This window comes from Dunckerocampus dactyliophorus, chromosome 2 (genome assembly GCF_027744805.1).
Source record: "Dunckerocampus dactyliophorus isolate RoL2022-P2 chromosome 2, RoL_Ddac_1.1, whole genome shotgun sequence".
Taxonomy (NCBI): Eukaryota; Metazoa; Chordata; class Actinopteri; order Syngnathiformes; family Syngnathidae; genus Dunckerocampus; species Dunckerocampus dactyliophorus.
Window position 1 is genome coordinate 48937390 of NC_072820.1, and position 27583 is coordinate 48964972.

The 27583-nt window shown below is 41.7% G+C and overlaps 1 protein-coding gene across 1 annotated transcript; it reads right to left on the reverse strand.

Moving 5' to 3' along the window:
* Nucleotides 1-21: 21 nt before the first annotated feature.
* lrrc24 (leucine rich repeat containing 24) lies at nucleotides 22-27367 on the reverse strand. Its single transcript, XM_054769416.1, has 5 exons — nucleotides 26931-27367; nucleotides 6846-7029; nucleotides 4173-4451; nucleotides 3827-3995; nucleotides 22-1818 (listed from the first exon to the last, which is right to left on the reverse strand). The coding sequence occupies exons 2-5, from the start codon at nucleotides 7005-7007 to the stop codon at nucleotides 584-586; spliced, it is 1845 nt and encodes a 614-aa protein (XP_054625391.1). The 5' UTR covers nucleotides 7008-7029; nucleotides 26931-27367; the 3' UTR covers nucleotides 22-583.
* Nucleotides 27368-27583: the final 216 nt, after the last annotated feature.

Genomic DNA, 27583 nt, shown 5'->3' on the forward strand with positions numbered 1-27583 from the left:
CACTGGTTTTATCATTTTACATGTATTTTATTATGTAGAAAGTGCAGACGGATTATGACATATCCACACCACAGTAAATTGGCTGCTACAGACAAATGCCAATGGAGTTAATTCCATAATGTGTTTCATACAACTTGAATCAAAAAACTTATCAACAACATCAACAATATTTACAGTGTTATGGTAAAAAATGGCATCTACAACAAGGGCCACAAAAACACTGCATTTTAAAATCAGTGTCATCATATTTACACAAAAGACAGTCATTACACAATGTCTAAGCACGATTAGAACTGGTTAGATGCGTCACAGTTTCACTCTATCATGAAATGTTACCTATGTTCTGTATGTAGCGATATTATTATCTTTAAAGGGTTGATTCAGAGTTGGAATGGTTTCATTATATTATTCCTGCATCCTTTTCACCCATCCAATGTCACGCAATTGAGCATATACAATCGATTAGGCATCCAATAATGTCCTCTCTTTGGTAAGTTCCAACAATCACTTCATTGCACCAGGTTGGTATCCTTTGATATCGTTGATCAATTGCATCAAGACATTGTTTCCAGTTGGAACTCACTTAGCAATGGATTTCATACGCCAGCTGTGACCCAAAAAGGAGACTTTGACTGAGGAAGACCTCCTCTGGGTCTGTTGTTAGTGGCCCCTCGCCGCCATCTCCTGGTTTCCTCCGAACCCCCATTCCTCCTGATCGGGACAGGGTGTGAATCACTTGATGGTCCAGGAGAGCTTCTTTCATGCTGTTTGGTTGGACGTACCCTCCCATCATGGGACACCTCGCCGAGGCCGTCCCAGCCGGCTTGGCTCGATTAAGTATGTACATCTCATGGCCATGGTCGTCGCTGTACTCCTCCAGCTGTGCAAAAGTTGTGGGTCCGTCAGAGTAATCGTTCACATAGATGATACTTTCTTCTTTACTTGTACAGTAGGATCCCGCTTCTTCCTTCTGGTATTGCTGGTGTCGGGTGTAGATCATAATCAAGAGGAGAAGAGCAGTGAGCGCCAGTAAGGAGATGCCAACTGCAATAGCGGTCTGTGTGGCTGGGCCAAGAGCACTGAAGTCCATGCTGTCTTGCTCATAAAGTGGCTCCTGGCTAACGTCCACTACCTCTGGCTGGTAGAAGGATTTAGACGAAGAGGACACAGAGGAATGTGTGTTGAAATGCGGCCAGAACTGTGATGAATATGAGGAGGAGGACATGTTGACAGCTAAGTGGAAAGTAACCCTCGCCACACCACCGGGGTTCCATGCTTCGCACTCATAGCGACCAGCATGCGCTACTGTCACATTGCTGAGGAACAGCATGCCGCTGCCCATGTCTGGGTCAAAGCTGTCCCTCTCACCACCCTCCTCCGTCCCACGCACAACCCCACTGACTCCTCCCATCTTCACCCCGCCAGCGCTGGGCAGAGCTGTGACAGCTCCTCTAATGCCAGGCCGGAAAAGCTCACCATTGGGACCCAGTTCTTGAACCAAGCCTCGAGGGGACAACTGGGCCTTACCATTTGAAGATTTTTTCCAGGTCACCTGAGGCTGAGGGTATCCTGAGGCTTCACAGGAGACTCTGAGGCTCTCCCCAAGTCTTACAGTTAAATGGCTAGGCTCGAGCTGTACAACAGGGGGGATGCAGACCAGGCTGTTTGGAGCCACCTCCCCCAGGCTGAGGTGGGACAGGCGAGGTGGCTCTGAACACATCAGCCGACGCTGCTCCGCAGAGCTTAGCAGCCGCTGCCCATCCTCACTGATCCATGTCCTCAGCCAGCCAAGAGCACAGTCGCAACGCCAAGGATTCTCTGGAGGGAGGGAAAAGAAATATTGCAATTAAATAAACTCTGCCATTTGATTTGGGTAAGCTGTTCACGGCTTTGGTAGTAAAATGTGAATGTATTGAATTAGTGGTGGAACGGTGTGCCATAATCACAGTTCGGTACGCACCTCAGTTTTAAAGGGTTCTTGACATGATTTATCAACTTTGCTTAAATATGCTATATCCATCCATCCATTTTCTTCATTAGGGTCAGGGGGGTATGCTGGAGCCTATAATATGCTAAGATTGTTTGTAATTATATTCTACATTGTTAAATTTTCGAAAGCAATTACATTTATAGTTCATGACGAGCTAGCTCTCACTGTTCATTCGCCGGAAGTGATGCGATCGGAGTACTATCACTCAAGTAAACAAACATAGCGGTGTGCGAGACGGAGGATGTTTACAGTGATTATAGCCAAGATTTGATGTTTTTGATGTGTCTATAGTTTTTGAGGAGGAAAAACAGGGAGAAGCATTTGGAAATTAAATAGAGAACTTACAGAACATGGACTTAAGCCTTAAGACATGGAGATGAAGATTGGTCGCCTTCAAAACACAGAATCCTTCAATTATTGTTTTCAATCGGCTTCTTGATGAGCGTAAAGGAGTCTTTATATCCTGATTTATTTTAGATTTTGTCGCCATAGCAGCCGCCCCCCCACAGTAAACATAAATCCATCGCTGTGAAAAGATGTTCATATAACGTGTGTGATGCTTTACAGCCTTGTCACTATCATGGAATGGAATGTTTAGAAGACATTATGTATACAAGACACGACTGACTCTGTTCTGTGGCAACTTTGACATCGTTCTTCTTGTCTTTTTTTTCCCGTGTACCAGCGGAATAGCATCCTTTTTCAAAATGTGTTTATACCAGGGATGCTCCGATCGATCGGCCACTGATCAAAATTGTCCGATTTCCGTGAAAAAGCACATGATCGGCATATAGCTATTAAATAAAAGCTTTTATTTAATATGTCATTTGAAGAACAAACACTTGACGGCGCATGGTGAGTTTTCGAGGCTCACGATGTGATCATCAGTCAGATGGCAGCTAATGTAGCCAATGCTGGACACTCGCCCGTATGTGCGTGACAGTCAAATAACCTGAAAAGTAATTAAATTCATCGGATCATATGACCAGCGTGGAAGACACCGGGTGTGCCGACAGCTCTTTCACTTGGAGCCCCGCTACATGATACCTGGAAGTCCTGCTGGAACGCCATCAAACTGTACGCTCACATCCAAAGTCTCCTTAAAGAAGGCTTCTCACCCTCTGTAAGTTTCACCAGTGATACAGTATATGTTCTCTTGAAAAAGTAAGTCAAATATGTTTTTGTCTAAATGAATGGGATTTTAAGGTTCCCTTTTTCATATCATAGCCCATAGTCAATTTAAAAATGTACACTTAATCTATGCGACCGGTATTGGCCGATTTCACTCACGGATGATCGGTATCGGAATCGGCAGCATAAAACCCTGATCGGAGCATCCCTATTTTATACCGTACTTTCTGGGCTGCACTGCATTTGTGTGGTTCCAGACTGAAAAATCAGATTACAAACACCCCAAATTTGAATACAATGATCCTATCCCAGATAATTTGTTTTACCAATGAGTTAGTTTCACAAATCCACCTGGACCATTAGAAGAGCTAATATAAGAGGTCGAAAAAACTTTCAAAAGGAAACTGGAAGAAACTAAGAAGCTGATTTAATTGGCATCTCCAACCTGACTCATCTTTGCAACATCAGTTGCAAGTTGAGAATGTCGTATTGTTTGATTAGTCCTTTTTTCCCTGTTCTGATCAAACTGTTGCTATGGCAACACTCATGATAATCCCTTCAGGGATCCCATTGTTTATCAAGTGGCAGTCACTTTTGGCATATTTCTGTGTCCACAGTTTCTGACTGTTTTCTCGCTTTGTTGATTGTTTCCTGACAGAGTACAATCTTAAATTAAAAAAGATACAGTACACAGATTATGTGTACCTGTGACTCGGAGAACCTGCAGGCTGACAAGTGGCGTGAGTGACGAGGCGCCCAAGGTATGGAGGTGATTTCTGCTAAGATCCAGAAGAGCAAGAGATGACAGTCCAGATAGTGCTTTGTCTGCCAGCAGTTCTATGCTGTTTTCCTGCAGATGGAGTTCTTGAAGGCGCTGCAAAGACAGTACATAGGATGACCAATGTAAACAGTAGCCAGCAAAAAAATATGTGATTCATAAAGTACTGTATTTGTGTCACTTGACTGTTAGTTTGGGGCAGGAGTTTTATAAGCTAAAACAAGCAGCCATCCACCAATCTTAACATGCAAATGATGCATATTCCGAACCAACCTGCAAGCCTCTAAAGGTGTTGTCCTGTATTCGAGTGATCTGGTTCCCGGCAAGGTAGAGGATCCGAAGGTGCTCAAGACCTCGGAACATGCCTGGGGTAACCAAATGGATGAGGTTTCCATTGAGGGCGAGCTCAAGTAGCTGGCCCTGGCTGAGAAATGCTCCTGGCTCCAGAGCTGAAATGCTGTTGTTTTGAAGGTACAGGTAATGGAGGCTACCCAGCTGGGTCAGGTCCTGAAGACGGATCTGAACAATAACGTTGTCCTGGAGGAACAAGGTCTGTGGGGTTGAAAGAGGGAATTTGAATGTTAAAGTTCATCAGTAAGGGAATGCTTTATAGACTGTGAGTGGGACATGAGATTGGGATCACTGTCTGTGCTCTAGGGACAAAAAGAAGCACAAACACAGCAAAGCCTTCAAGAGTCTACATACTGATGAAGGCTATAATACAGTATAATATAAGGTTATAATATAAGAATATGGACAAGAATGCTCTTTTTGCATAGGTATTTTTGCATATTTGTTGGTTGGTTTGTCTGTCGAACAAGTTTCAATCATCAATCATGCGCACCCAATTCTTGTTTTTAAAAATCACTGAAGATGTATTTTGTGGTGGCACAATAGCTTAGTGGTTAGCATGTTGGCCACAATATGGAGATCGCTCTGGGATATAACCCGCCTCTCGCCTTAAGTTAGCTAGGATAGGCTCTAGGTTGCACGTGATCCTAATGAGGACGAGCAGCATAGGTATATTCCACCGTATAAATAAATCATATCCATCCATCCATTCTTTCACTTATCCGAGGTCAGGTCTCAGGGGCAGCAGCCTAATACAAATACGGCTTTGTTGTCCAGCTCCTCCTGGCGGATCCTGAGACGTCTTCCCCGAGGTCTCCTACCGGTCAGACATTCCATGAACACCTACCAAAGGAGGCATCCTGTCCAGATGCCCTAGCCAAATGCAAATCAGCACCTCCAAGTCCGAGTCCATGGTTCTCGCCCGGAAGAGGGTAGAGTGTCATCTCTGGTTCGAAGGTGAGCTCCTACCCCAAGTGTGAGTGAGGGAAGGGTGGAATGCGAGATTGATACGCGGATTGGTGCGGCATTTGCAGTGATGTGGACTCTACATCGCTCAGTCGTGGTGAAGAGGGAGCTGAGCCGAAAGACAAAGCTGTCAATTTTCCGGCCTTACTCTCACCTATGGTCATTATCTTTGAGTAGTGACCGAAAGGACAAGATCATGGGTACAATCAGATGAAATGACTTTCAAATAAATCATAATGGCCCAAAATTTTAATTACATATTACAATTCATTGTTGCTGTGCCTGCAGTGATGCAGACTCTGCATCAGTCCGTTGTGGTGAAGAGGTAGCTGAGCCGTAAGGCAGAGCTCTCAATCCACTGGTCGATCTACGTTCCTACCCTCAACTATGGTCATGAGGACAAGATCACAGGTACAAGTGAAATGCATTTTCTCCGTAGGGTGGCCGGGCTCTCCCTTAGAGATAGGGGGTCATGCGGGAGAAATTCGGAGTAGAAGCGCTGCACCTCCGCATTGAGAGGAGCCAGATGAGGTGGCTCGGGCATCTGGTCAGGATGCCTCTCGGACGCCTCCATAGGGAAGTGTTCAGGGCACGTTCGACCGCTAGATAATACCCAGGAAACATTGGAGAGACCTTGTCTCTCAACTGGCCTGGGAAGGCCTCGGGATCCGCCGGGAGGAGCTGAACGAAGTAGCCGGGGAGAGGGAAGTTTGGGCTTCCCTGCTTAGGCGGCTGCCCCTGACACCCGACCTTGGATAAGTGGAAGAAGATGGATGGATGGACAATTCCGAAGCAATTAATGAGGAGTCATGGTTTCAAATTGTATATTTTTATGACCAAAGTACCAACCCTACCCATGTGGGAATGCTTCCAGATATTTACAGCCCTATAATATATGGTCCAAGGGTTTTGTGACTTGGCAGAGGTGTTCTCTACTTCTCGATCTTATTGTCATTGTGTTCTAAAGCCAAAATGCAAATCAGACCAAACAGGAGGAACATTTAACAAACACATATTGTGTGGATGTTTGAAGACAACAACTCTCTAAGCAGTGATAGATAATGTATGGATGTTTCCTGGATTAATCACATGCTACACTCACTGCTGGTGTTTTCCAAAGAGAAAACAAAGGACGTGAGATAAAGTACAATCAACAAGACAGACTTAATGGAAGGAATTATTCGAGACATGGTTTCATCAATATTCATGAGCCGCACTAATGTTGGGAGCCTGACCCCATGAAGAGAAGACCAAGCGATGTTAAACATCTTCCTGACAGATGATCAGAGGGTCACTCTCTGAGTCACTGCCCCTCCCTCAGGCTTATAGCTGAGAGGGTCGCGACAAAATGATTAACCACAATCGTTTCACTCTAATAAGCTAAAATGAATGACAGAGAGGGTAGTAGTACGCCTGCCTCATAGTCAGGAGATCTGGGTTACAAACTCTGTGTGGACTTTGACTGTTCTCTCTGTGCTTGCTGAAAACATGGGCTAACCGGAGACTCTAAATAATCCAAAGATGTGACTGTCATTGGAAAAATGGTTGGATGGATCACAGAAAAGTGGACAGATAGGAAATCTCTGATCGCTCGTGGACGTGAGTTGCAATCTGAACTTTCCCACTGACCTCAGTGAAGGAGGGGACACCCTGCGGGATTTCTTTGATTCCAAGAGAGCCGCACTCCACTGTGAGACTGTAACAGCGGCAACCAGACGGACAGCCGACTGACGCTTTGGACACTAAAGCCAGAATGATCGGGACAAGTGTGGACGACCACAAGACGGCCATGGTTGTTGTACATCTCGAGAAACTAAAGCAGAGAGAGGAGAAGTGGAAATGATATGCGTTACATTTCATAAACCATACAACAACATACGGGGAAGAGAAACACAGGTGCGTTAAAACATACAAAACTGCACAAAAGACCTGCAAACAATACCTTCTATGTACATGCAACCAGTATTTCTCTATTTAATGTTGTCGACTCAACCACTGCGGTATGTTGCTGCACTATACTGCATGATAACATCAGCCTGTCTTTCTTCTGTAAAATAGCCTCTGGCTAGAATCTAACATTTACATCATGTACATGTTCATTAATATGTACTGTACATATTTAAATACAAAAACACATGCCGTCACAGAACATTATTTAAATTGAGCGCCAAATTTTTTTTTTTTAAGAAATGAACTGCAAGTAAGTGAAGGAATATATTACTCATATATGCATGCTAACGTATAATAATATAATTAATATATTGACTTTTCCCACCATATTAGTGCATGCTAACTATTATATCGGACACATACGATGCAACTGTAACCGAGTTCATTGCTGCCCTCAATAGTTCACCCATAACCCATATGGGCAGGCTAAAAGCCTCACACAATACAGTCAACCTCTTAACGCGAGGATGTTAAGAGGCATTCACGAGGGAGAAGCACCAGATTTAGAGGACTACAACCCAAGACAGGCAGATGTCTTCCTTCTCGAGAATGCCGCTCGAGATTGTGCATTTTTGCTTCGATCCATCTCACTGTCAAAGTGCCTGACTCAAAGACGGTCAACATGAAAAGAATTCATCTTTGTCAGCATCGGGACTCAAAATAATATTACTGTTCTAACTTTGTTTGCAGAACATGTTCAGGTGCTGTAAACAATGGAAGGATGTCTTGTAGGATATCAGGGCTGCAGCTAACGATTATTTTGTTTTTGGATTAGTCGAATAATCCGGACCAAATCAATATGAAGCAAACAAAAACAGTTAGTGGTTTGGACCGCAACATAGCAGAAAAGAGGCAAATTTGTCGATCAAAGCTGATGTGGGTAAATATCTCGTCTATTCGATTCATCTGAAACTTGTTTCGATTAACCGACACAACTGACAACCGAGACAACATTTTGGCTTAAATTTTTGTCGAAAAACAAATCATACAAAAACTGGGGCTTTGAAAACTGAGGTTTTCAAAACAATTTTGCACTGGACTGAACCAGTCAGAGTTTATGTATTTGTATGTTTTGAAATAGGGCTGCAACTAATGATTATTTTTTAGTCGATTAATCTGAAGCCTGTTGTTTTGATTAACTGAATTCGTTTAGGCCACGTGTGTCCAGATTTATGGCCCTTTTTTTTTTTTTAATGGGCCTCGGCCCTCTGCCACATTAAAATAAAAAAAAGAAAAGAACAAATGGAAAATGGAAAAAAGACCAGTAATTTAACAAGAATAAAGACAAAACATTAAGACAGTATAAATATAGAAAGCGGGTAGAAAAAATAGCATAAAGTTGAAATATTAAAGGAAAAAAAGTCATATTATGAGAAACAAACAAAACAAAGAATAAAGTTGCAATTTTTTGGAAAATTAGGTTGGGCAAAAGTTACAATATTACAATAATAGTTGGATTTTTGGTGAAAAAGGCTGGACACCCCTGGGTTAGGCCCTAGACGGACCGAATCAATATGAATTAAACACAAACAGTGGTTGGGTCCGCAACATATCAGAAATGACATCACTGTTTTCCAAAGTCAAAGCTGATGTGTGTGAATATCTTCCCTAAAACACAAAGATAACAGGCCTGCTTTCATGGATGACTAAGGAAATTAAAAAATATTCACATTTGAGAAGCTGAAATCAGAGGATATTTACAATGTCAAATTGAAAAATGATCAATGGAATATCAAAACAGCTGTCGATTAATCAGATAATGTGCCACGGCAAAAGAGGGCTGATAAAGTTCCAGATGGAAAGAGTCGTGCCTCATCCTGGCCTCTTTTCAATGTACGCTAACAGCTTCTGTCTCGTGGAATGGCAGCAGCTTCTATTGTGGCCTCCAATTAATGAAAGATGTTATAAAAAGATTTGCCACAAGGATGTCTCTCTTGTCTTGTTAATGCATGCACAAACATACGCTCTCCCTCGGTTTCGCTCTTGCGCGTTGCAGCAGCACAAACTGCAATTCCATTGTAGACTTTGCTACGACAATAACGATTTTCTGTTTGAACTTGCAGCAAAAGCACACTGGGTTCAGTTTTATGCCTTAAAAAACGTTTTTACACCAAAACAAACCTGCGGCTGCATCCATCTCTAATCTAATTGTCTGATCAAAAACATCAACATTGGCTGCTGGCGGCATATTGCTGCAGCATCTTCCTTTCATTTCAACTCATCACTTCTGGAATTTCTACACAGCTTTGTTCACATCAAAACTGCCTTGGACTCCCTCTTCAATTCCCTGCGGCCCAGCAGCAAATCTCTGCAAGATTTGCAGGGTTGTCGCTACAATACATGTGGAACCGTCACCTTGAGCCTGTCAATCTGACTGAGCGACAGCAAATAGGGCTACAGTACTTTGTCTTGCACCTGCTCCCTTTCCCAGCATCTTCATTGAGTTCTATCTTTGATTTCATCTCCCTCTCACACTGTAATAAAACAATCGTATGCACATACCCCAGCCATGCGTTCATATCCCATTTGGTGCGTTTAAAGTCTGAAATGTGCAATTCGAGACTGCATACGTAACGGACGCCAGCCAGTGTGGCTGTGCGGACGCACACTACCGGTCAAAAGCGTTACAGCACCCCAGTTTTTCCAGTTATTTATTGAAATTCAAGACATCCAAGTCCAATGAATAGCTTGAAATGGTACAAAAAGGTAAGTGGCGAAGTGCCAGAGGTTAAAAAAAAAAGTAAGTTTACCCAAAACTGAAAAATAATGTGTATTTCAGAATGATGTTCCAAGTTCTGGAGTACTTACTACCTCCTCTGTCTGCCTAAAAACAGTGTTCGGAACACACTGTGGTACCACACCCTTGTGAACGTCAGTTGCACAGCATTGTACTGGATAAAGTCCTTTGTTGCTACAAAAATGGCAGGAAAAAAGGGAATTAATACTGGAAGAGAGACAGACCATCTTAACACTTAAAAATGTACGTTTTTCCTCCAGAGAAATTGGAGTGTTCTAAAACTTTTGACCGGTAGTGTATGTTGGTGGACGTTTGCTAGCTGACAAAAGCTGGTATCTTCAACAATTTTAAAGGTCTGGTCATTCAGCGCCATGATTTCCGTGATGAAATCACAGATCGCTTTCGTCTCGGGCAACTTTTTTTGCACTTTTCAAACGTTGCAGCGATAGGAACAAGCCCCGGGTGTTGTAGCGATGCTGTCAATTCAGGAGGCTGATGAGTTTTGGAATGTTTGCAGAACATTTTGAGCATTTGGCGAAATGTCTTCCTCAGAAACAGTGAGAAGTCCCGCAAATCTACGCCATGTTTGCTTACAAGTCAGCTCAGTGGACACTACCACATGCTGTTTGCAGGACATCACAGAAAAGAAGCGCTTGATTTGCTCATGCTATCCCACCTATAGTACGGGTAATTTCGCCTCATTGGAGGTGTTTTTTTTAAATCGGTTATTGGACCTATTTTATTTAATGTTATGGTATTTTCGGTATGATGTCATAATTCCTCATATCGGTCCGATAATCAAGCATCCCAACTATGCACACCTGATCAAAATTTTAAGACCTGTTGAAAAATTGCATGAATTTACATTTTGCACTGTTGGATGTTCTAAGTAGAGCTTCAAAATGCAGAAAGAAGAAATGCGAGTGAGGCAAAAAAAAAATTAACTAAGCAATTTATTGCAAAGAAGCATGAAAGTGAAATAGGCTGTTCATCAGCTAATCAAAAGTTTAAGACCACAGCCTTTAAAAGCCAAAATCTTTTGGATTGAATGTCATTTTGTGTCAGGTATTCACCCTGTCATGATCTCTAGATGGCAAAGGCAAAATAGCTTTCTCTTTTTGAAGGCGGTGGAATTGTTGAGCTGCATAAGCAAGCACCACCTCATTGCTGCTGAGGTTGGGCGCAGTAAGACAGTCATTTCAAACTTCTTCAAACATCCTGAGGGTTATGGTACAAAAAGGGCAATTGGTAGATCCAAAAAAACGCCCTAGGCCCTATCAACTCATGGGACCATCCTCGGCCCAAATGAAGGTCGTTACGTGTGCCGAGTGCAGTCCAATAACCATCAGACGGCATCTGCGAGAGAAGGGGTTTAAGAAGAAAAAATATCTTCAAAGGCTTTGTCCTTCAAGGCCACAAAATTGGCCGTTTGGAATTTGCAGGAGAGCAGCAAACATGGGACATTGAAAGGTGGAAGGAAGTTTTATTCTCCCTTGACGCCCTGACGGCTTCCAACGTTACTGGCATGACAAGGGGATCCCAGCTGAGATGTTTTCCATATGGCACAGTGGAGGGGGCGCCATCATCATCCTTCAATGGAACAATGGAGCTTCGGGTTGTGCAGGGGCGTCAAATTGCTTCATGCTTCTCTGCAATAAATTGCCCTTAATAGTTGCGTAATTGGTAACTGGGATGCAAAAAACACATTCTGACTGCGCTGAAAAGGTCTACTTTGTTTCTTTTTCATCACCAAACATGCTGAACATCCTATTACTTAGAATGCTAGAGCATATAGCCCACCAGAAAATGCTAATTCAGGCAAAACACTCTCTGCAAGTACCTTGCAGCTCTCACTCTCGCGCTCTCTCTCTCTGTTAAGGGTCTGTCAAAGACTCTTCATGTATTCAGTATTTGTCAGACCTGCCAACCTTGAAGAAATGTTATTAGTACTGAAGGATGGAGGGTGGGGCGAGGTATTGTGTTACATACATATATACTGTATATGTATATACAGGTATAAGAAAAGTAAAAGCTTCCAGAACACACTGTGAATGGAGACCGTGTAGTCCCATATCTGCACAGGGACTACAATTAATTGAAAGCACTCACGTCTTATTGCACTGCCTGGTGAAGGGATTCTTGGCCTGAATTAAATTGTGCCTTATTAATTTTCAAATTTGCATCATATTCATACTCATTAAATTGACATCAAGCACGTCCTCTACAGTATATGGTGTTCTAGTAACACCAATGCAATGCCATATTTCAGTGTGAATTAAACTATTAAACTAAGAGAATGAGCAAAGAATTGGATGTTAATATTGTATGTTATATTTAGCATTTATGAGGATAGCTTAGCTAGATTAATCCAACGTGGCCTACATAAACTGTTCAGACATCAGAGAGGCATTTCCGAACAAAAAGCAGGAAAACAGACCCGTACAAACCCGGAAAGGACGTCCCAAATCTAAATTGTTGGAAAGACAAAGCACAAAAAAAGCCATGTTAAGTAAGGCCTTGGACTGTCATTGATTTTTTTCCAGTGTTTCCCCTTTGCGAGAGGATTTTAATTATATTCAACTGATAAAAGTGTCAGCGGGAGATCATAGTGCAAAGACACTGGCATGCCCCAGGCTAGGAACAGACACAGAAAAAGGCTATTAAAATACAGTATGAGCTAAACATTAAAGCAAAAGGCATCCTATAGGTAAAAATCATGACTTTATTAAAGCAGTTTGTGTTCTCGCAAGGCTTAGATACTTCGGGACAAAATGAAAGGAATAAAACAATGGCCTATGGCAGGGTTTCTTTAATCAATAACACTCCAGCATGTTTTTTTTAGTGTTTTCTCCTGATTTTTGACTCACATCTTTTGTCATGCTGGTGTAGGGATTTAAGTGTTGAGAGGTCAATTTGTTCATTTCAGCCTGAGTAATCCCCTGTGGTACATGCGTAATCTGCACAATCGGATGCTTGTTAGCTAAGCTGCTGTCGGCGCTGTAGATGTTTTCACCGCGGAGAGAGGTCTTTGTTGTGTGCTTCTAAAAACAAGGTCAGTGTTGTGTCCCCGCTGACGGTGTGAAAATGTAATAGGATGATTTGACCTTAATGTTGTGGACTTAGATCTGTGTTAAAAGCAACCGCCAGGACGCTTACGAGACAGATGTTGGTCCACAAATACCACAGGAAACCTAATTAACAACACCTAGTTTGTCCAGACATTTTCAGATTTTCTATGCCGCTTCTCCTCAGTCGAACCTCAATTTTCATGATTCATTGGAGGAGAACCTTTTTTTCACTCGATCTCAGCCATGGCATGTCCCGTCTCAGCCAGTGGCGATAGCTCTAAGACTGCAAGGGAAGCTCAGCTTCCCCTAAAATGCCCCCCCCCCCAAAAAAAATTGGTGAAATATGTACTGCTGTGTGTGCATTTCATTGACTAAATATGTGCTAGAATACCTTCATCTTTTGTTCACAATCAGCTGCTTATCACAGGTAACTGACACCACTTCCTTTTCATTCATTCCCACGGCGCTTCTACACACTCGCACGCTCAGCGTCTACTGACTTTGATGGGGAAGCGTACAGTGGGATGTTCCACTGTGCAATACTGGACGGTCATTGGATAAATGCTGGGCTTTGTCCCGCCCATCGGACGCTCGGTCTCTCTGGAGGTCTACGGGGCAGCGGGCTGGCCTGGACACTCGCCTTCTGCATGATGATTGGATGATCTGTCTGAGGCGGAATCCCTTTTTGATTGACAGTGAAGTGAGCGAATCAGCAATCTTGAAGTATGAACCTCCACCGGAGCATTTTCCAATTTTTCATTCCGTTGTTCTGACCTGATCCGGAGACTTTACCAATCCGCCGCCACTTTGTCTTTGTTAAAAGCGACTAGCGTTGCGTTTGGCGACTCTCTTCTGTTACTCTGCGGTTTCTTTCCCCAACGGTCACACAGTAGCCTTGCGCAACAGCTCTACCTGCTAGCAAGCTGCACATCATGGCAGATACTAGAATTTACATATGCAGTAAATAAAAAAACACATTTATAATGTAGGCCGGAAAAAAAGAGCTTCCCCTCCTCAATTCAATGTTAATAAATACAATATTTTGGTAGTTAGAGCATAGAAAACCTGTTTAAGGCTTTCTGAATCCAGATTTTTTTTTTTTTTTTTACCATTTTTAGAACCCCTGTAGACATGAAATAACACCCCTATAGTTACACTTTACAAATTGGCTACGGAATCACTACAGGGACATAAGAGACGGGCGTCGCTCATAGCACATAGCAAGCTGCCCAGCTAATTAGTTAACCTCCAATTTATTTGTTCTAAACTTCAAGTGTTTCAAACGGAGTGGGGAAGAAGGACAAAGTAAGAGGCCAAAAACATACCACTTCCACACAGAAAAGGAGGAGAACTTTTTTTCACTGCATGCAGTGTTAAGGTAACGTAATCTAATGTTACGTCATCAGTGTATCATTACTGACGCCTAGTGACCACAATACTACATATAACTTGTCTTTCAATATTTTGTGACTAATACAAAAAAAACCCCGCGAATGAGCAAAGGAGCGATATTCGAACCGCGAGGGACGACTTAATACGCAAACACCATTTTGCACACCGGAACCGCTTGGAGGATTTGTGTATTGGTATGTTTAAATTAGGGCTGCAGCTAACAATTATTTTGTTGTTGTTTTGATGAATCAATTAACCGAGTAATCAGTTAGGCCCTCGACGGACCAAATCAATATGAACCAAACACAAAGAGTTTGTGGTTTGGTCGGCAACATATCAGAAAAGAGTCACTCTTTTCCAAAGTCAAAGCTGACTCGTGTGAATATCTTGTTTAATAGGTCTGAGATAATAGATCTGTTTTTTTAAGTAAAGGTTATTAAGTCAACTGTATTTGCAGGAAAGCAAACTCAAAGAATTCAGAAGCCCACATAGCAGTTGTGTGTTCATGCAGCACTTTGGGAAAGTACGCCTAAACTCAACTCGTTATGTGACTAGAAGACACACGAACAGTCGCTTCCGTTCAAACCCCTCCACCACCATGGGAAAGACCAAAGAGCCTGCCAAAGGACCTCAGGTGCAAGATTGTGGATCTGCACAAGACTGGAACGGGCTACAAGACCATCAACAAGAAGCTTCCTAAGTCACTCTCACTGTACACAGAACACATGAAGGACATAAGATATAATAATAAAACATGTTGTTTATTGGGAGGAGGACTTAGAAGAGGCAGGAGAAGATGAGGTCACTTGCAGGCCTTTCCGCCTTCGTAAAATACTGTACTGTCCCAGGCTAGCCTCCTCTTCTCTAGAGCACGACCAACCTTTCTATCTCAATAGTAAAACATTGCTGAGTTATCACTGTCGCTTTCATAGGAGCAGATCCTTTTACATGGTCAAGGACATGGTCTTTAGCGACTGAGACCAAAAGTGTGACCAATATCGGTGGGTGTTTCTCCTCTCTCAGCGTCTGATGATGTACATTATCACTTCCATGGTGATGGCTTTTCCTTTTCTCGGCGCACATGATGTGGTCAGATGAGACTTTTATGACTTGCTCGTCTATAAACGCTACCGACCGAGTCGCTCTAGCAATACTCTGCCTTTGGTTGGTAGTATCAAAGCCAAAACATAGCCGTGTGAAAGTTTATGCTTGGATGGTCAGACACGCACTTCTCCTGCCACTGGTGTGTTGAAAGCAATGTCAGTCACGTATTTACATGCACATTTATACACACCGCATGCTGGTACAGACACTGAACAATTAAAAGGTCCCTGACATGACTGATCAGCTTTGCTTAAATATGTTATATATTGTTTGTAAATATGTTCTACATTGTTCCATTTTTTAAAGCAAATGGTAAATTTGCAAAAATGACATTTATACTTGATGGCGTCACCCATGACAACTAGCTCCCGCTGTTCAGTCCCATTTCCGGAAGTGATGCCATCCGGGTGACACCTCTCATTAAAGCAGAACAAATGCTTCTCGAGGAAGATGGTCGACTTAGTTCAGTATATTTTTCATCAAAATAATAGTCCTGCCAAAACATTGTGTTGCTGCTGGATGTTCACAGGATCCGAGTGACACTGTAAGTTTGTTTTCTTTTCCAAAAGAGGAGGGTTTAAGACAACAATTTTGATGAAGCAAGTGCAGAGAACAAGAGACAGATGGACGCCCACCTAAAGTTCTGTTCTTTACGCTCATTAAGAAGTCAATTTAAAACAATAATTGAAGGCTAAGCAACTCCAGAATAATTTACACTTACCATGTCATCTCCATGTCTTAAGGCTTTAAGTCCATGTTCTGCAAGTTCTCTATTTCATCTCCAAATATTTCTCCCTTCGTTTCTCCTCGAAAATGACTGATACATTGCTGAAATCTGGGCTATAATCACTGTAAACATCCTCTGTCTCGTACACCGCTACGTTTGTTAACCCGAGCGATAGTACTCCAATAGCGTCACTTCCGGAAAGGAGACTGACCAGCGGCTGACGCCATCAACTATTGGTTTGGTTTGGTTTGGTTTAGTTTATTTGAACATGAAGGTTACAATGGAATACATCTCGTGAATCATTTTTTGACAGTTCCACATGTCCACCTGCTATAAATGTCATTTTTGCAAATTCCATTCACGTGCAAAAATGGAACAATGTAGAACATAATTACAAACAATATACAACATGTTTAAGCAAAGTTGATGAATCGTGTCAGGGTCCCTTTAAAGTACCAATGAGAAACATTTGATGCACAGGATATCCGCAAAATATGTAGGTAAGACAATGTTCCCGAGCACACCTGGCAGCCTCAGTGCTTGGGGCAGAAGCCAAGCTCACATCTGTGTGTCGCCATCGCTGCTGGTCTGCCTCACCGGTTGTTATGGTAACTCTGGTAAGAAGGGGGCAGTGTGCTCATGGGACCCACAAGCCAGGCACTGCTCCTGTGAGCTGACATTAGGCAAAATGCTGCACAAAAATACGAGCTGTCATTTGTTGTGGAAAATTGCTCGCAGGAACTTCAGCTCTGTAATGACCCCCGAGCCAAATTCTAAATTCTCTTTCATTCCGACTTGTTTTTCTGCCTCGCTCCCTCCCCCAGCTCCCTCAACGATTTCTCTGAAAGCCTCCATCGTTTTTCCAGCCTCCATTTCTGACCTCTTTCTTTTCACATGGCTCGTCCTTGTGGCCTGACTGACGGGTGCTAAATCATTTGTCTCACGACTTCCCATTGTCAACACGCCCGCTCAGGCCAAGGCGAGCTGGGACGACGTGGTGGTGGTCGGCCATAAAGAAACATCTGACTTTGAGTGATAGTCCGAACCATACACACAAACAACACAAGCATGGGAATGCTCATAAACATTCAGCGCACAACCGAGGCAGCCTTTACGTTACAGTTTGACTGACAGTTCGTATAAAACCCACACACTGTTTATGCACTTGCACATCCTGCCTGCCATGATTCACCAACACAAGTCAGATCCAAAGAGATGGAGACACACAGAATCAAACATGTTTTGGGGTCATTGGAGGGAAGGAAGCTCTGCTTGGCTAATGGGCCACCATTGATTTCATTTCCCTAATACTACTCTCTGACAAGCTGAGCAACTCAGTCATTGATTTGAGATTGCATATTAACTCATTCAATCCCAGCCATTGTTCAAAAGGCAACCCCTTCAGTAGCGGCCATTTTAGACGATTTTGACTAATCTTTCAAGGCACACAGAATATTGTGTTCTATGGCGATACAAACAATGACACGTACCAAAATAAGTATTAGTCTCCCGTCTTTCATCAGAAAGAAAAAGCTTGTTTCTACACTCCTCAACGCTCTCTCACTTCCTCCTTGCTGCCATGTGTGATTTTTCCATCCACACGATCTCTGCCGAGGTCTTATCAAATGCACTTCCGCCACCTTGTGGCCGTTTTTATGGCTTAAAAGTGCTCTGAAAGTGACATGCAATAGTGCAGAGTTGAATCACCACCTCTTTTTGCCTCTCACGCAAAAAAAAACAAACTTAAAAGATGTATAAATACATTGTTGGGATCGGGATTATAAAAAAGAAATAATTCCGTCTGGTATTGAATGAGTTCATTGAGTAATTGATAAGCCCATAAAATGACACACGGTTCACTCCTCCCCCTCCGAAACCTTCTGCTAGCTTGACGTTGACGTCCTCCGATTTCGTATCACAATTTGTAGTAAAAGTGCTCTGTTGTAATTATTAGATTAGGTTCAGCTTCAGAACCCTCCCCTTCTCTCTTTAATTGCCATTGTTCAGGCACGACACAATCCAAGTTTAAGCCCTAAATATGCCGCACACACTTATTAAACACATTTAAAGCATAAAATGTAGAGGTCAGGCGACGTACTGAAAATTGACAGGACACAACTTGACCACTTTGATATTTTGTAAAGCAACACATGGAGATATGCTAAGAAATGATACATATTTCTAGAAAAAACAGCATTTCAGCTTTGTCATATAGGTGAAAAAGCCTATTATTCATATCAACTTCGGTCTCTGCTGTTTTTTTTTTTCAAAATATTTCAACTTTCTTTTCAAATAATCTTTGCACATTTTCTTTTCGTAATATTATGACTTTACTCCCATAATATTTGGACTGTATTCTCATCATATTATAATTTTTTCCCCAACTTAATTTCCCAAAAATGTCAACTTTATTTTGTTTGTTTCTTATATCACAACATTTGATAAATAACATATTTTTTCTTTAATATTTCAAATTTATGCTACAAAAATTACATTATTGTTCCGCATAATGTTACGAGTTCATTCTCAGAAAAATGCACCTTTTTTCTCTTAATATTTTAACGTTTTTCCTCATAAAATTACAGCTCTTTTTTTCCATTTCAACCTTCTCCTTGTACAGGTTTTCCTCATAACATTATGACTTTATTCACAGAATATTTGGACTCCGAATTTTCCAAAAATCACAACTTTTTTTTTAACGGTTTTGTTTGTTTTTCATAATGTTATATGACTTAAAAAAAGTTTTTTCTTTAATATTTCAACCTTATGCTACTAAAATGTTTTTTTTTCCCTCATAGTATGACATTCTAGTAAAATTCCAACTTTTTCATGTTAAATTACCACTTTTTTCTCTTACTGACGATTTTTTTCAATTTTTGCTGTTGTTGTTGTTTTTTTTTTTCATGTTTTCATGTTAAAATATATTTTTAAGAATGTTCTGTGGGTCGTAAATGGCCTTCCGTAGCCAAAGAAACTCGTACGTATCACAGAACACAACTATGGTGCGTTCAAGAAACACAGTGCAAAATCTCAAAAGAACGTCAGCGCTTGACAAAAAACAATCAGTGAAGCGTAAAGACATAAACATGTAAAAATGATGGGGTTTTAACCTTTTACTGGTGTTATCACGTATTTTTATAGGATTACCAATTCATAGGGAAGTTTATTTTTATATATGCTTTTTATTTTTATTTTATAGCACCAGCTCATTACAGGGGTCATTTAAGGCTACTGTACCTTACATGAATGATGTATGCGCACCCCAAAAGTGTGCATATGTGCTTCGGAATGGCCAGTGAGTTTATTTTGACCGGTCTTTGCTTCCTGACGCCTCCAAAGGTCAGTTTGGATTGATGCTTTTTGATTCGAGTGAATGAGAGCTGGGTTTATTATGAGATGTCCTTTTAGGATGTGGAATGCATCCCAGCTCACAGCTCAACGCCTTACTGCTTCTGATATTTGGAGTTAGAGCCCAGTTCCCGATAAACCCAATTTTTTTCGAGTCGGGGTGCACCTGGACTGGTCACAAGTTAATCACAGGGCACATACATGCAAACAAAAACAGTCTCAAATTAACCTGACATGCATGTTTTTAAGCAAACAATTGAAGTGCATTATAAGTTGACAGTGCTGTAATAGTGTATTACTGTGCATCAATATTAACAGTGCAAGTATGACACTTGAATGCTAAGACATTGCCTACATGCTTTATGATGTCGACTGTAAAATTAATGACATTTTTTGAGGTTGCGCCTACTAACACTCTCAGATTTTCTTTACCTTAACTTCGCTTAACCGTTCAACTGCAGAGGAAGGTCGTTGTGTCTGGCCAGTACAAGCACGTCCTTGAGGTCTGAAACAAACTCCCCCGAGCTCTGAAGTTGTCTGTGATCAGATGAGTGGAGTCTGATATGGTGACTTTGGAACTCTTATACATAAGAGGATTCCGTTGGACAGCGATTTCAAGTGTCGCTTGGAAAAGTTAGGACAATTCCGAAGGCCCATGCACGACTGACAGGGCCCCCATTAAATAGGTAATATCTGCTTGTGTTTTCTCTTGAATATACTTTTGTATCTGGTAGTAACAGTTAAAAATCCACATTGACCAAAAGTAAACTTCCGCACTGACTGACCACCCCCCCATAGCTACGTGAAATGGTTTGGTCCACCACTACCTTCAACTATGCTGCCAGTGCCTATTAAAATATTGTCTGGGAGTGAAAAAAGGAAAGAGAGAAAGTCAATATGTGACCTGTTTTTTTTTGTAGCCCAGGCAGTCTGTGTGTTGTGGAAATTAACCTGTTAGCTGTTAGCTAGCAGAGTGTCAGCTGACATCTAACTCCTTTTTAACCAACATTTAATCAGTACAAGTAAGTGCTTGGCATGCATTATTCATCATGTATCAGATTTAACAACAGATGAGTCAGCAGCAACCCTGTCTCCCCATAACTGTACCCCTCCCCGTCCCAGTGCAGAAGGTGAGCAACACTGTGTTCAATGACATGTCACTTATTATCATTGCAGGGAGTCTGTGGGAATTACAAAGAAACAAAACACATTTTTGTGATCACAGAAATTCAAACAGAAATTATTTTACACATAATTATTCCAATTCAAATGTATGTTCCTGTTGGCAGATTTAAAAGTGACCTCATTCAGTACCAAAGACATATTTATACGTTTTCATGTACCCGAACACCCCGATCTCAAAGATGTACTTATATGTCAAAATAGGCAAAAAAAATAAGGTGAAGAAGCATGTGCACACTAAAAGATGTCACTGTTAGAGCAGCTTTAAGCCATAAAAAGGTGCATTTGATAAGAGCTGGGAATGGATCTTTTGCATGTAAAAACACACTTGACAGCAAGGAGGACGAGGAAGAGCATGGAGAAGTGTAGCGTGCAGAAGGTTACGTATTATAAGGAAATGCATGCGCACGCGTGCACACACACAGTTTAGTTCCAAATGTGAAAATTGTAAATAGTTGGTGGTGTTATATTTGTAAATAAATTGTTATTTTGATGTAAAACAATCATTTTTGGTGTTGTTTATGTTGGTATAGGTGTTTAGATATTTGAGCTGTCACAAAAGCAAAACATATTTGTGTCAAAGTGAAAGTTATGCTTGAAATGTACCTGTATGTTTTCACAAAAAGCTGGTTTTCTCCCTTTTCTAGTTGGGAACTGATATTTTCCTGAAACTTACATATGTTCAACTGCTGATTACTAAAGAACGGAAAAAGTAGACACAAACTTTTTTTTTCTTGTGAAAGACTAATCTAATCTTTCTTTTGGTAGGTTCCATGTTTATATAGCCACAGAACACAATATTTCGTGTGCCTTGAAAAATCAATCAAAATCGTCTAAAATGGCCGGCATTGAGCGCAATTTTGAAAAATGGCTGGGATTGACTGAGTTAATGTACTGTTTGTTTGTTAAAGTCTTTCATAAATGTTAAAAACATTTTGAAATTTTACAATTAAAATTACAGTGAGACTGTAAAAGATTTGTTCCACTCTCTTGCATCAAATAGTGAATTGCACACTAAATGCAGACGGTTGCATCGACGACTCCAACTCGCAGTAAATATTACACTGCTAGTATTGAACAACAAGAAGCAAGACATTTACACAGCTTCGGAGTCGGGGGGGTGGGGAGGGATTTTGTTTCATGGGGCCCAGAATTCCTGGCGGCGCCCCTGGATACATTTGACAGAAATACACAAGAGAAATAAAGTCTAAAAACGTTTAGGAATGAATCAGATCTGATGAGATCGTTGCCGTTTGTTGCAAAAAGCTCTTTTAAGTCGTGTGCTGTTTTGTTACGCTGTGCTGGCCTTTAAAAACCCAAGAACAAAAAGAACTTGACGTCCACCATCAACTGTAGAGCGTCAAAAGAAAAACACAAAGAGGATTGGTGACTCAAACTCCTGCTTATGTAAATTTGCTACACGCAACCATTCATGTCTAAACCGCTGGCAACGAAAGTTAGTACACCCCATGTTAAACTGTTGGGCCCAATTAGCTGTTTTTCCTCCCCCGGTGTCACATGACTCATGTTACAGGTCTCAGGCGTGCATGGGGAGCAGGTGTACACTGACGACTTACCACGGGCATTTTTGACACACCCGTGCACTAATCATGGTGTGTAATCAGCATCTCGATACGGCACACCTGTGAGGTGGGATGGATGATCTCAGCAAAGGAGAAGTGCTCCCTAGCACAGATTTAGACACATTTGTCAACAATATTTGAGAGAAATGGTGATATTGTGGATGTGGAAAAAGTTTTAGATCTTTGAGGTCATCTCATAAAAAATGGGCGCAAAAACAAAAGTGTTGCGTTTATATTTTTTTTGTTGAGTGTAGCAAAACAATCAATAATAAGAAGTAAAAATACAAAATACAGTAAAATGAATAAAACTAATAAAAACAAAAACATTTAAGACATTAAAACATTTAAAACGACGATAAAAACAATAAATTAAAGAAATAGGTACACAGTAAAAATAAAAACAAAGATAAGTCAAACCAATCCAAATGAAAAGAAAAGAATACAAGACTCACAACTCACGTCAAGTTAAAAGCCAGAAAATAAAAGTGGGTTTTTAAGACGAGACTTAAAGCATTCAACAGTGGGGGCCGTTTTTACATGAGCTGGAAGAGGTGTTCCACAGCTTGGGGCCGATTACAGAAAAGGCCCGGTCTCCCCTGGTCTTAAGTGTCGTCTTGGCCACCACTAGTTGGACTGGCCTTCGGACCTGAATTTGAATTTGCATGAGGTCCGAGATGTACTGAGTTGAGTGGACCAGCCCATTCAACGCCTTAAAAAAAACAATCATTTCTTAAAATGGATTCGAAACCGAAGAAGGCTAGAATTTGGGTATTAGGCTCCCTTTTTCTGGTTACTGTTAAAAGCCGTGCCGTGGAGTTCTGGTTCTGGACTAACTGTAAGCAGGAGAGTGATTTGTGGCTTATTCCACAGTAGAGTACATTACATTAGTCCAGACTAATGTATAAAATGTTGTATAAAATGTTCATATAAAATGTTCAAAATGTTGCAAAGATAAAAATGATTTCATTTTGGATAAAAGCTGAAGATGATTTAAAAAAAAGCCTAGTGCTTCTCGAATAGGTGTTCCTTCATAGCAGTCATCAGTGAAATCATCACTGCAAAGGAACAGAATTCGAGGTGGGGGTCCATCTGTCTCTCCTTCGTCCATTTTTGTCTTAAACCTTCCTCTTTTGGAAAAGAAAAGAAACTTACAGTATCACACGGCTACTATTAACATCCAGCAGCAACACGATTTTGGCACGATGGAAAAAAATATGCTGAGCCAAGTCGACCATCTACCTTGAGAAGCGTTTGTTTACTCTGAGGGGTGTCACCCCGATGGCGTCACTGCGAGAGCTAGCTCATCAAGGGTGGCTCCTGTAAATGTATTTTTTGCTAATTCACCGTTCGCTTTCAAAAATGGAACAATGTAGAACATAATTCCAAACAATATGTAACACATTTAAAGAAAGCTGATGAATCACGTCAGGGACCCCTTTAAAATCAGCTCACGCTTAGATGGAGCCCAGGAAACATCATGAATGTTTTGTTTTTTTTAAATCGCCCGTGTGTGTTATAAGGCGGACTGGCCGTCAATGTCAGTGACTGACATCCGCAGCCGGTGTCTTTGTGTGTGTGTCGTGTTGTATGTGGCGTTTTGCAACACACTGATGCCTGTTTTGAATAATGCACTCTTTGTCAAATGAAACTGTCGTCTTCCTTCTTGCTCTTTTTGTTCCAAAGGAGATCGGGGTCACCTTTCTGACACCGAGATTTCTACGCTTAGATGTTTAAATGTCAGTTCCCTCAACTCTCGCACACATGCTCCAACGTACAGGAGCGCTGTTTCCATTTTAATTGCTAAGGATGATTGACGTAATCGATTAAAGCAATTCGCTGCGGAATTTGCGGGTCAACACGGCCTTTATATATTCTTCCCGCTTCGGCCGAGTTCCTTCTGTCCAATTGTTATGTGCCCATTTCCTGTCTGAATGGTGGACGTTCTCGCTGTAATTGATGGCCAACAGGATGAAAAATACATGGTGGGCTGTTACATCCTCTTCCATTCAGAGGCACAAAAAACCCTTTCAGTTTCATATTCCGCCCGAAGCGTTCACCCTGAAGAATGTAGACGTAATTCAAGCTTCAAGCGTTATTATGCGTCTCCACGTGTCACAGCTGGCTGAACCTAAATTGTGAATATGCCCGCTGACAGCACTACCGCTACTCACGAGTGTATCCTGCAACGCAGATGGAAAACAATGCTTTAATAAGGATTCCTTTGCACTCTGATGCATATGAATGAATATTGAATGTACAATACTGTGTGCAGTAAGTCATGGAGTCCAAATGGATTAACTTCCTGGTTGCCATGGAAGTGACAGCAACTGCCAAAAGTGTGTCAAATAACGCTGACGCCTGTGCTGAATATCTGTGGCCTCAACGGTGAAAAGTATGTTTTTTTTCTCACACGGATTTCTTACAGTAGTTGACTTTTTCATTCTACAATCTTTGGTTGCCGATACAAAACTGACACAGATTTCAGTCATCATCGTGTGGCAGACAGAAAGCCATCAAAAATTTAAACATCTCTCGAGCATTCAACTTGTCTGCTGTACAGATCTGCCCTGTGTGAGACCGATACACCCACCCTGGCTCTGGGTTAGACAAACAGGGCTCTATCCAGGGGTCTCCTGTTTGGCTCCCATGATGCTCCATGTCCTGAATAGCAATTAGGCAGAGTGGCGGGCATAACAACTGTGACATTAGCCAAGAAATGGCACCGATTAATGCTGAGAATGAGAAAACACTATGACCTTCCCGCCATCATCACGCATTGTATGTGGATGTCACAGCCTCAGAATCCGGTTTTGATGATATCGCCACAAAGGGTCGTATCTTACAACGTTTGCCTTTGGAAATAAGGGAAATTTTCTGGAACAATGCCGGAAACTGAGGGAAAATAAGGGACTCCGGCAAAATGCTCGACCTCCTATCACCGATTTCTATCTCCACCAGAAGCCGATCGAATTTGTTTTTGTTTCATGAAAGTTAAAATACGGGCAAAGCATGTGAAAGTATTAAAAAAAGGGCAAAATATGGTGAAAAAGTGGAGGGTTGACAGGTATGGGTAGTATCCGTATCAGATCGATACGAGCGTGATGAGATCGATATTTTATACTTGTCCTCAGTTTACATTCACAAATACAAATACTTAGAAATCCAACATTTCCGTAGTTAGAGCATAGAAAACTTGTTTATGGCCTTCTAAATACAGTTTTTAACATGATTAGAGCCCTCTAGACATGAAATAACACCCCTATAGCCACATTTACTATGGTATCACTCAATAAAGTAGACTTAATATGAGAATTGAAGCTATTTAAGACTTGTGCTCGTGTTGTGTTCGGACACCGGGGGAGGTGGGAGGGGGGCAGGAAGTGAGTTTTGGGTTTCAGCTTGGCATGGGTCACGGCCGCTAGCGTAGCCTCTGTTAGGGATTATTGTGGCTGTTGTGAGAGCAATCGAACCAGCAATAAAGGTGTCACGTTCCGTGGATAAGTCCAGGGCTTGACCCCCAGTACGCAGAGACAGACGGTGGTGGTGGAAAATAAAAATACGGCTGCAGCTTCCCCCCAGCAGGAAGTGGAGCACACCAAAATACGAGCGCAGGACAGGAAGGGCTCGTTCCTGTCCTGCGGAACATGACAAAAAGCACGCTGTTCCGATGCTTGTGTGTCTCATCAAACATTACAGCGACATTACTGACACCTAGTGACCAGCGTCCAATACTACATATCATCACAACGCCTTTGAATGTGTCTTCTGGATGCCTTATATGTGTATTTGACCTCATTTATCAATTTTATGCGTGGCATTGCTTAATTTAGGCAAAAATGTGCACAGTTTGCTTAGTAATACCTCGTATTCAACCAGGAAACAGAGTGTTTTATTAATTAATACATTTTTGTGATGGAGTGAAGCCGCAAATTTCGACGCATGACGTGGTGAGGGACTAGGCTATCTGTGTTTTTTTTTTTTTTCTTGGACACAGGAGGGATTTGGTGGCAAAGAGTCCAAAGAGTATTTTTCGCTTCTGCTTTTGTTTTTATGTTGCACAGTTGACTTTTGTCGTTGTTGTTTGTCAAAAACCTGTGTTGTGTTGCGATTATAATCATACTAATCATGAGCAGCATATTAAAGGCAAAATCACAAACTCGTTCAATGATCTTGTATCAATATCGGTATCAGCAATACTGCAAGTTTGACTCCAAAAATATTCATTCCAGTGCTATAGTGAGATGAATGTTTATTTTCGGCATTGTTACTTCATAACACAACGTTATCAGGCACAAATGATGATGAACTAGTGCTATAATAGTGTCACTTGTTATTTTGAAGATATGTTTTAAGTCTATTTATGTCCCTCCAGGTGCCATATGGTCAATAATCGGACTCTACATTTTACATGGCTAAAAAATTCATGTATGTTCCGGTAGCAAAAGTCAAAGGGGAATGATTCCAGTCACAATGAACTTTCTCTATTTAGAATACAGTAGTTTTTGTGTTAAAAGTGCAACAACAACAACAACAACAATACACATGATGCCATTCCGTTCTTTAAAGATGTGTTCGAACCCCCGCTGCGTCCCACTATGCCGCCGACACACAATTGCGACTTACCGTTTGTCCTGTAGAAGCGGTGCTCGCTTCCGGCAACTTAAAAGCCGAGCAAAATCAGGACGATAAAGACGAAACGTCCACCGGAAAGCCCTGCAGACGACACTTCTGTTCCTCCGCTTGTGTCGGCGGTGATAGTCCTCAAAGTGGAAGCTCGTCCATCCGCACTGGACGCTGACAGGAAGCGGATCATGTGCGCCAAAGCCGGACGTCAGCGGTGATGATGATGATGATCGATTAGACTATTTTCACCTCCCCTCTTCTTTTGTTCTTATCTCTCCCCACTGTATGATGTTATCTTCTAGTAATAAGCCATCTATCTGATGTTTCCTTGTGGAGTAATTGCCTCATTTGGTCCCTCTCGGAGAGAGGGAGAGAAAGAGAGAGAGAGTTGAAGGAGGCGGACTCGTCTTCACTGATTCATTGATAAAGCATAGATTTATACACCAGTTAGCATTGAGTAACTTCAGGGCTGAATTTTAAACAGTCAGTGGAGACTCTGCATCAGGGGAGCAATACCCCCTCCCATCCAGCAGATGGCACTGTTTGGTTCCAGACGGCGATAATTTGTGCGACATACAGTAGGATTAAATGTTAACAAATGTGAATAAATTGAATATTTTCGTAGTTAGAGCATATAAAACCTGCTCATGACT

What these genes read in the sequence shown, in the direction of transcription:
- lrrc24 (XM_054769416.1), bottom strand. Translation starts at nt 7,007, where the DNA reads ATGGCCGTCTTGTGGTCGTCCACACTTGTCCCGATCATTCTGGCTTTA. An exon ending in GTGTCCCCTCCTTCACTGAG is followed by an intron (nt 4,452 to 6,845) that starts GTCAGTGGGAAA and finishes TCAACCCCACAG; the next exon opens with ACCTTGTTCCTCCAGGACAA. An exon ending in GCAGGTTCTCCGAGTCACAG is followed by an intron (nt 1,819 to 3,826) that starts GTACACATAATC and finishes CCCTCCCTCCAG; the next exon opens with AGAATCCTTGGCGTTGCGAC.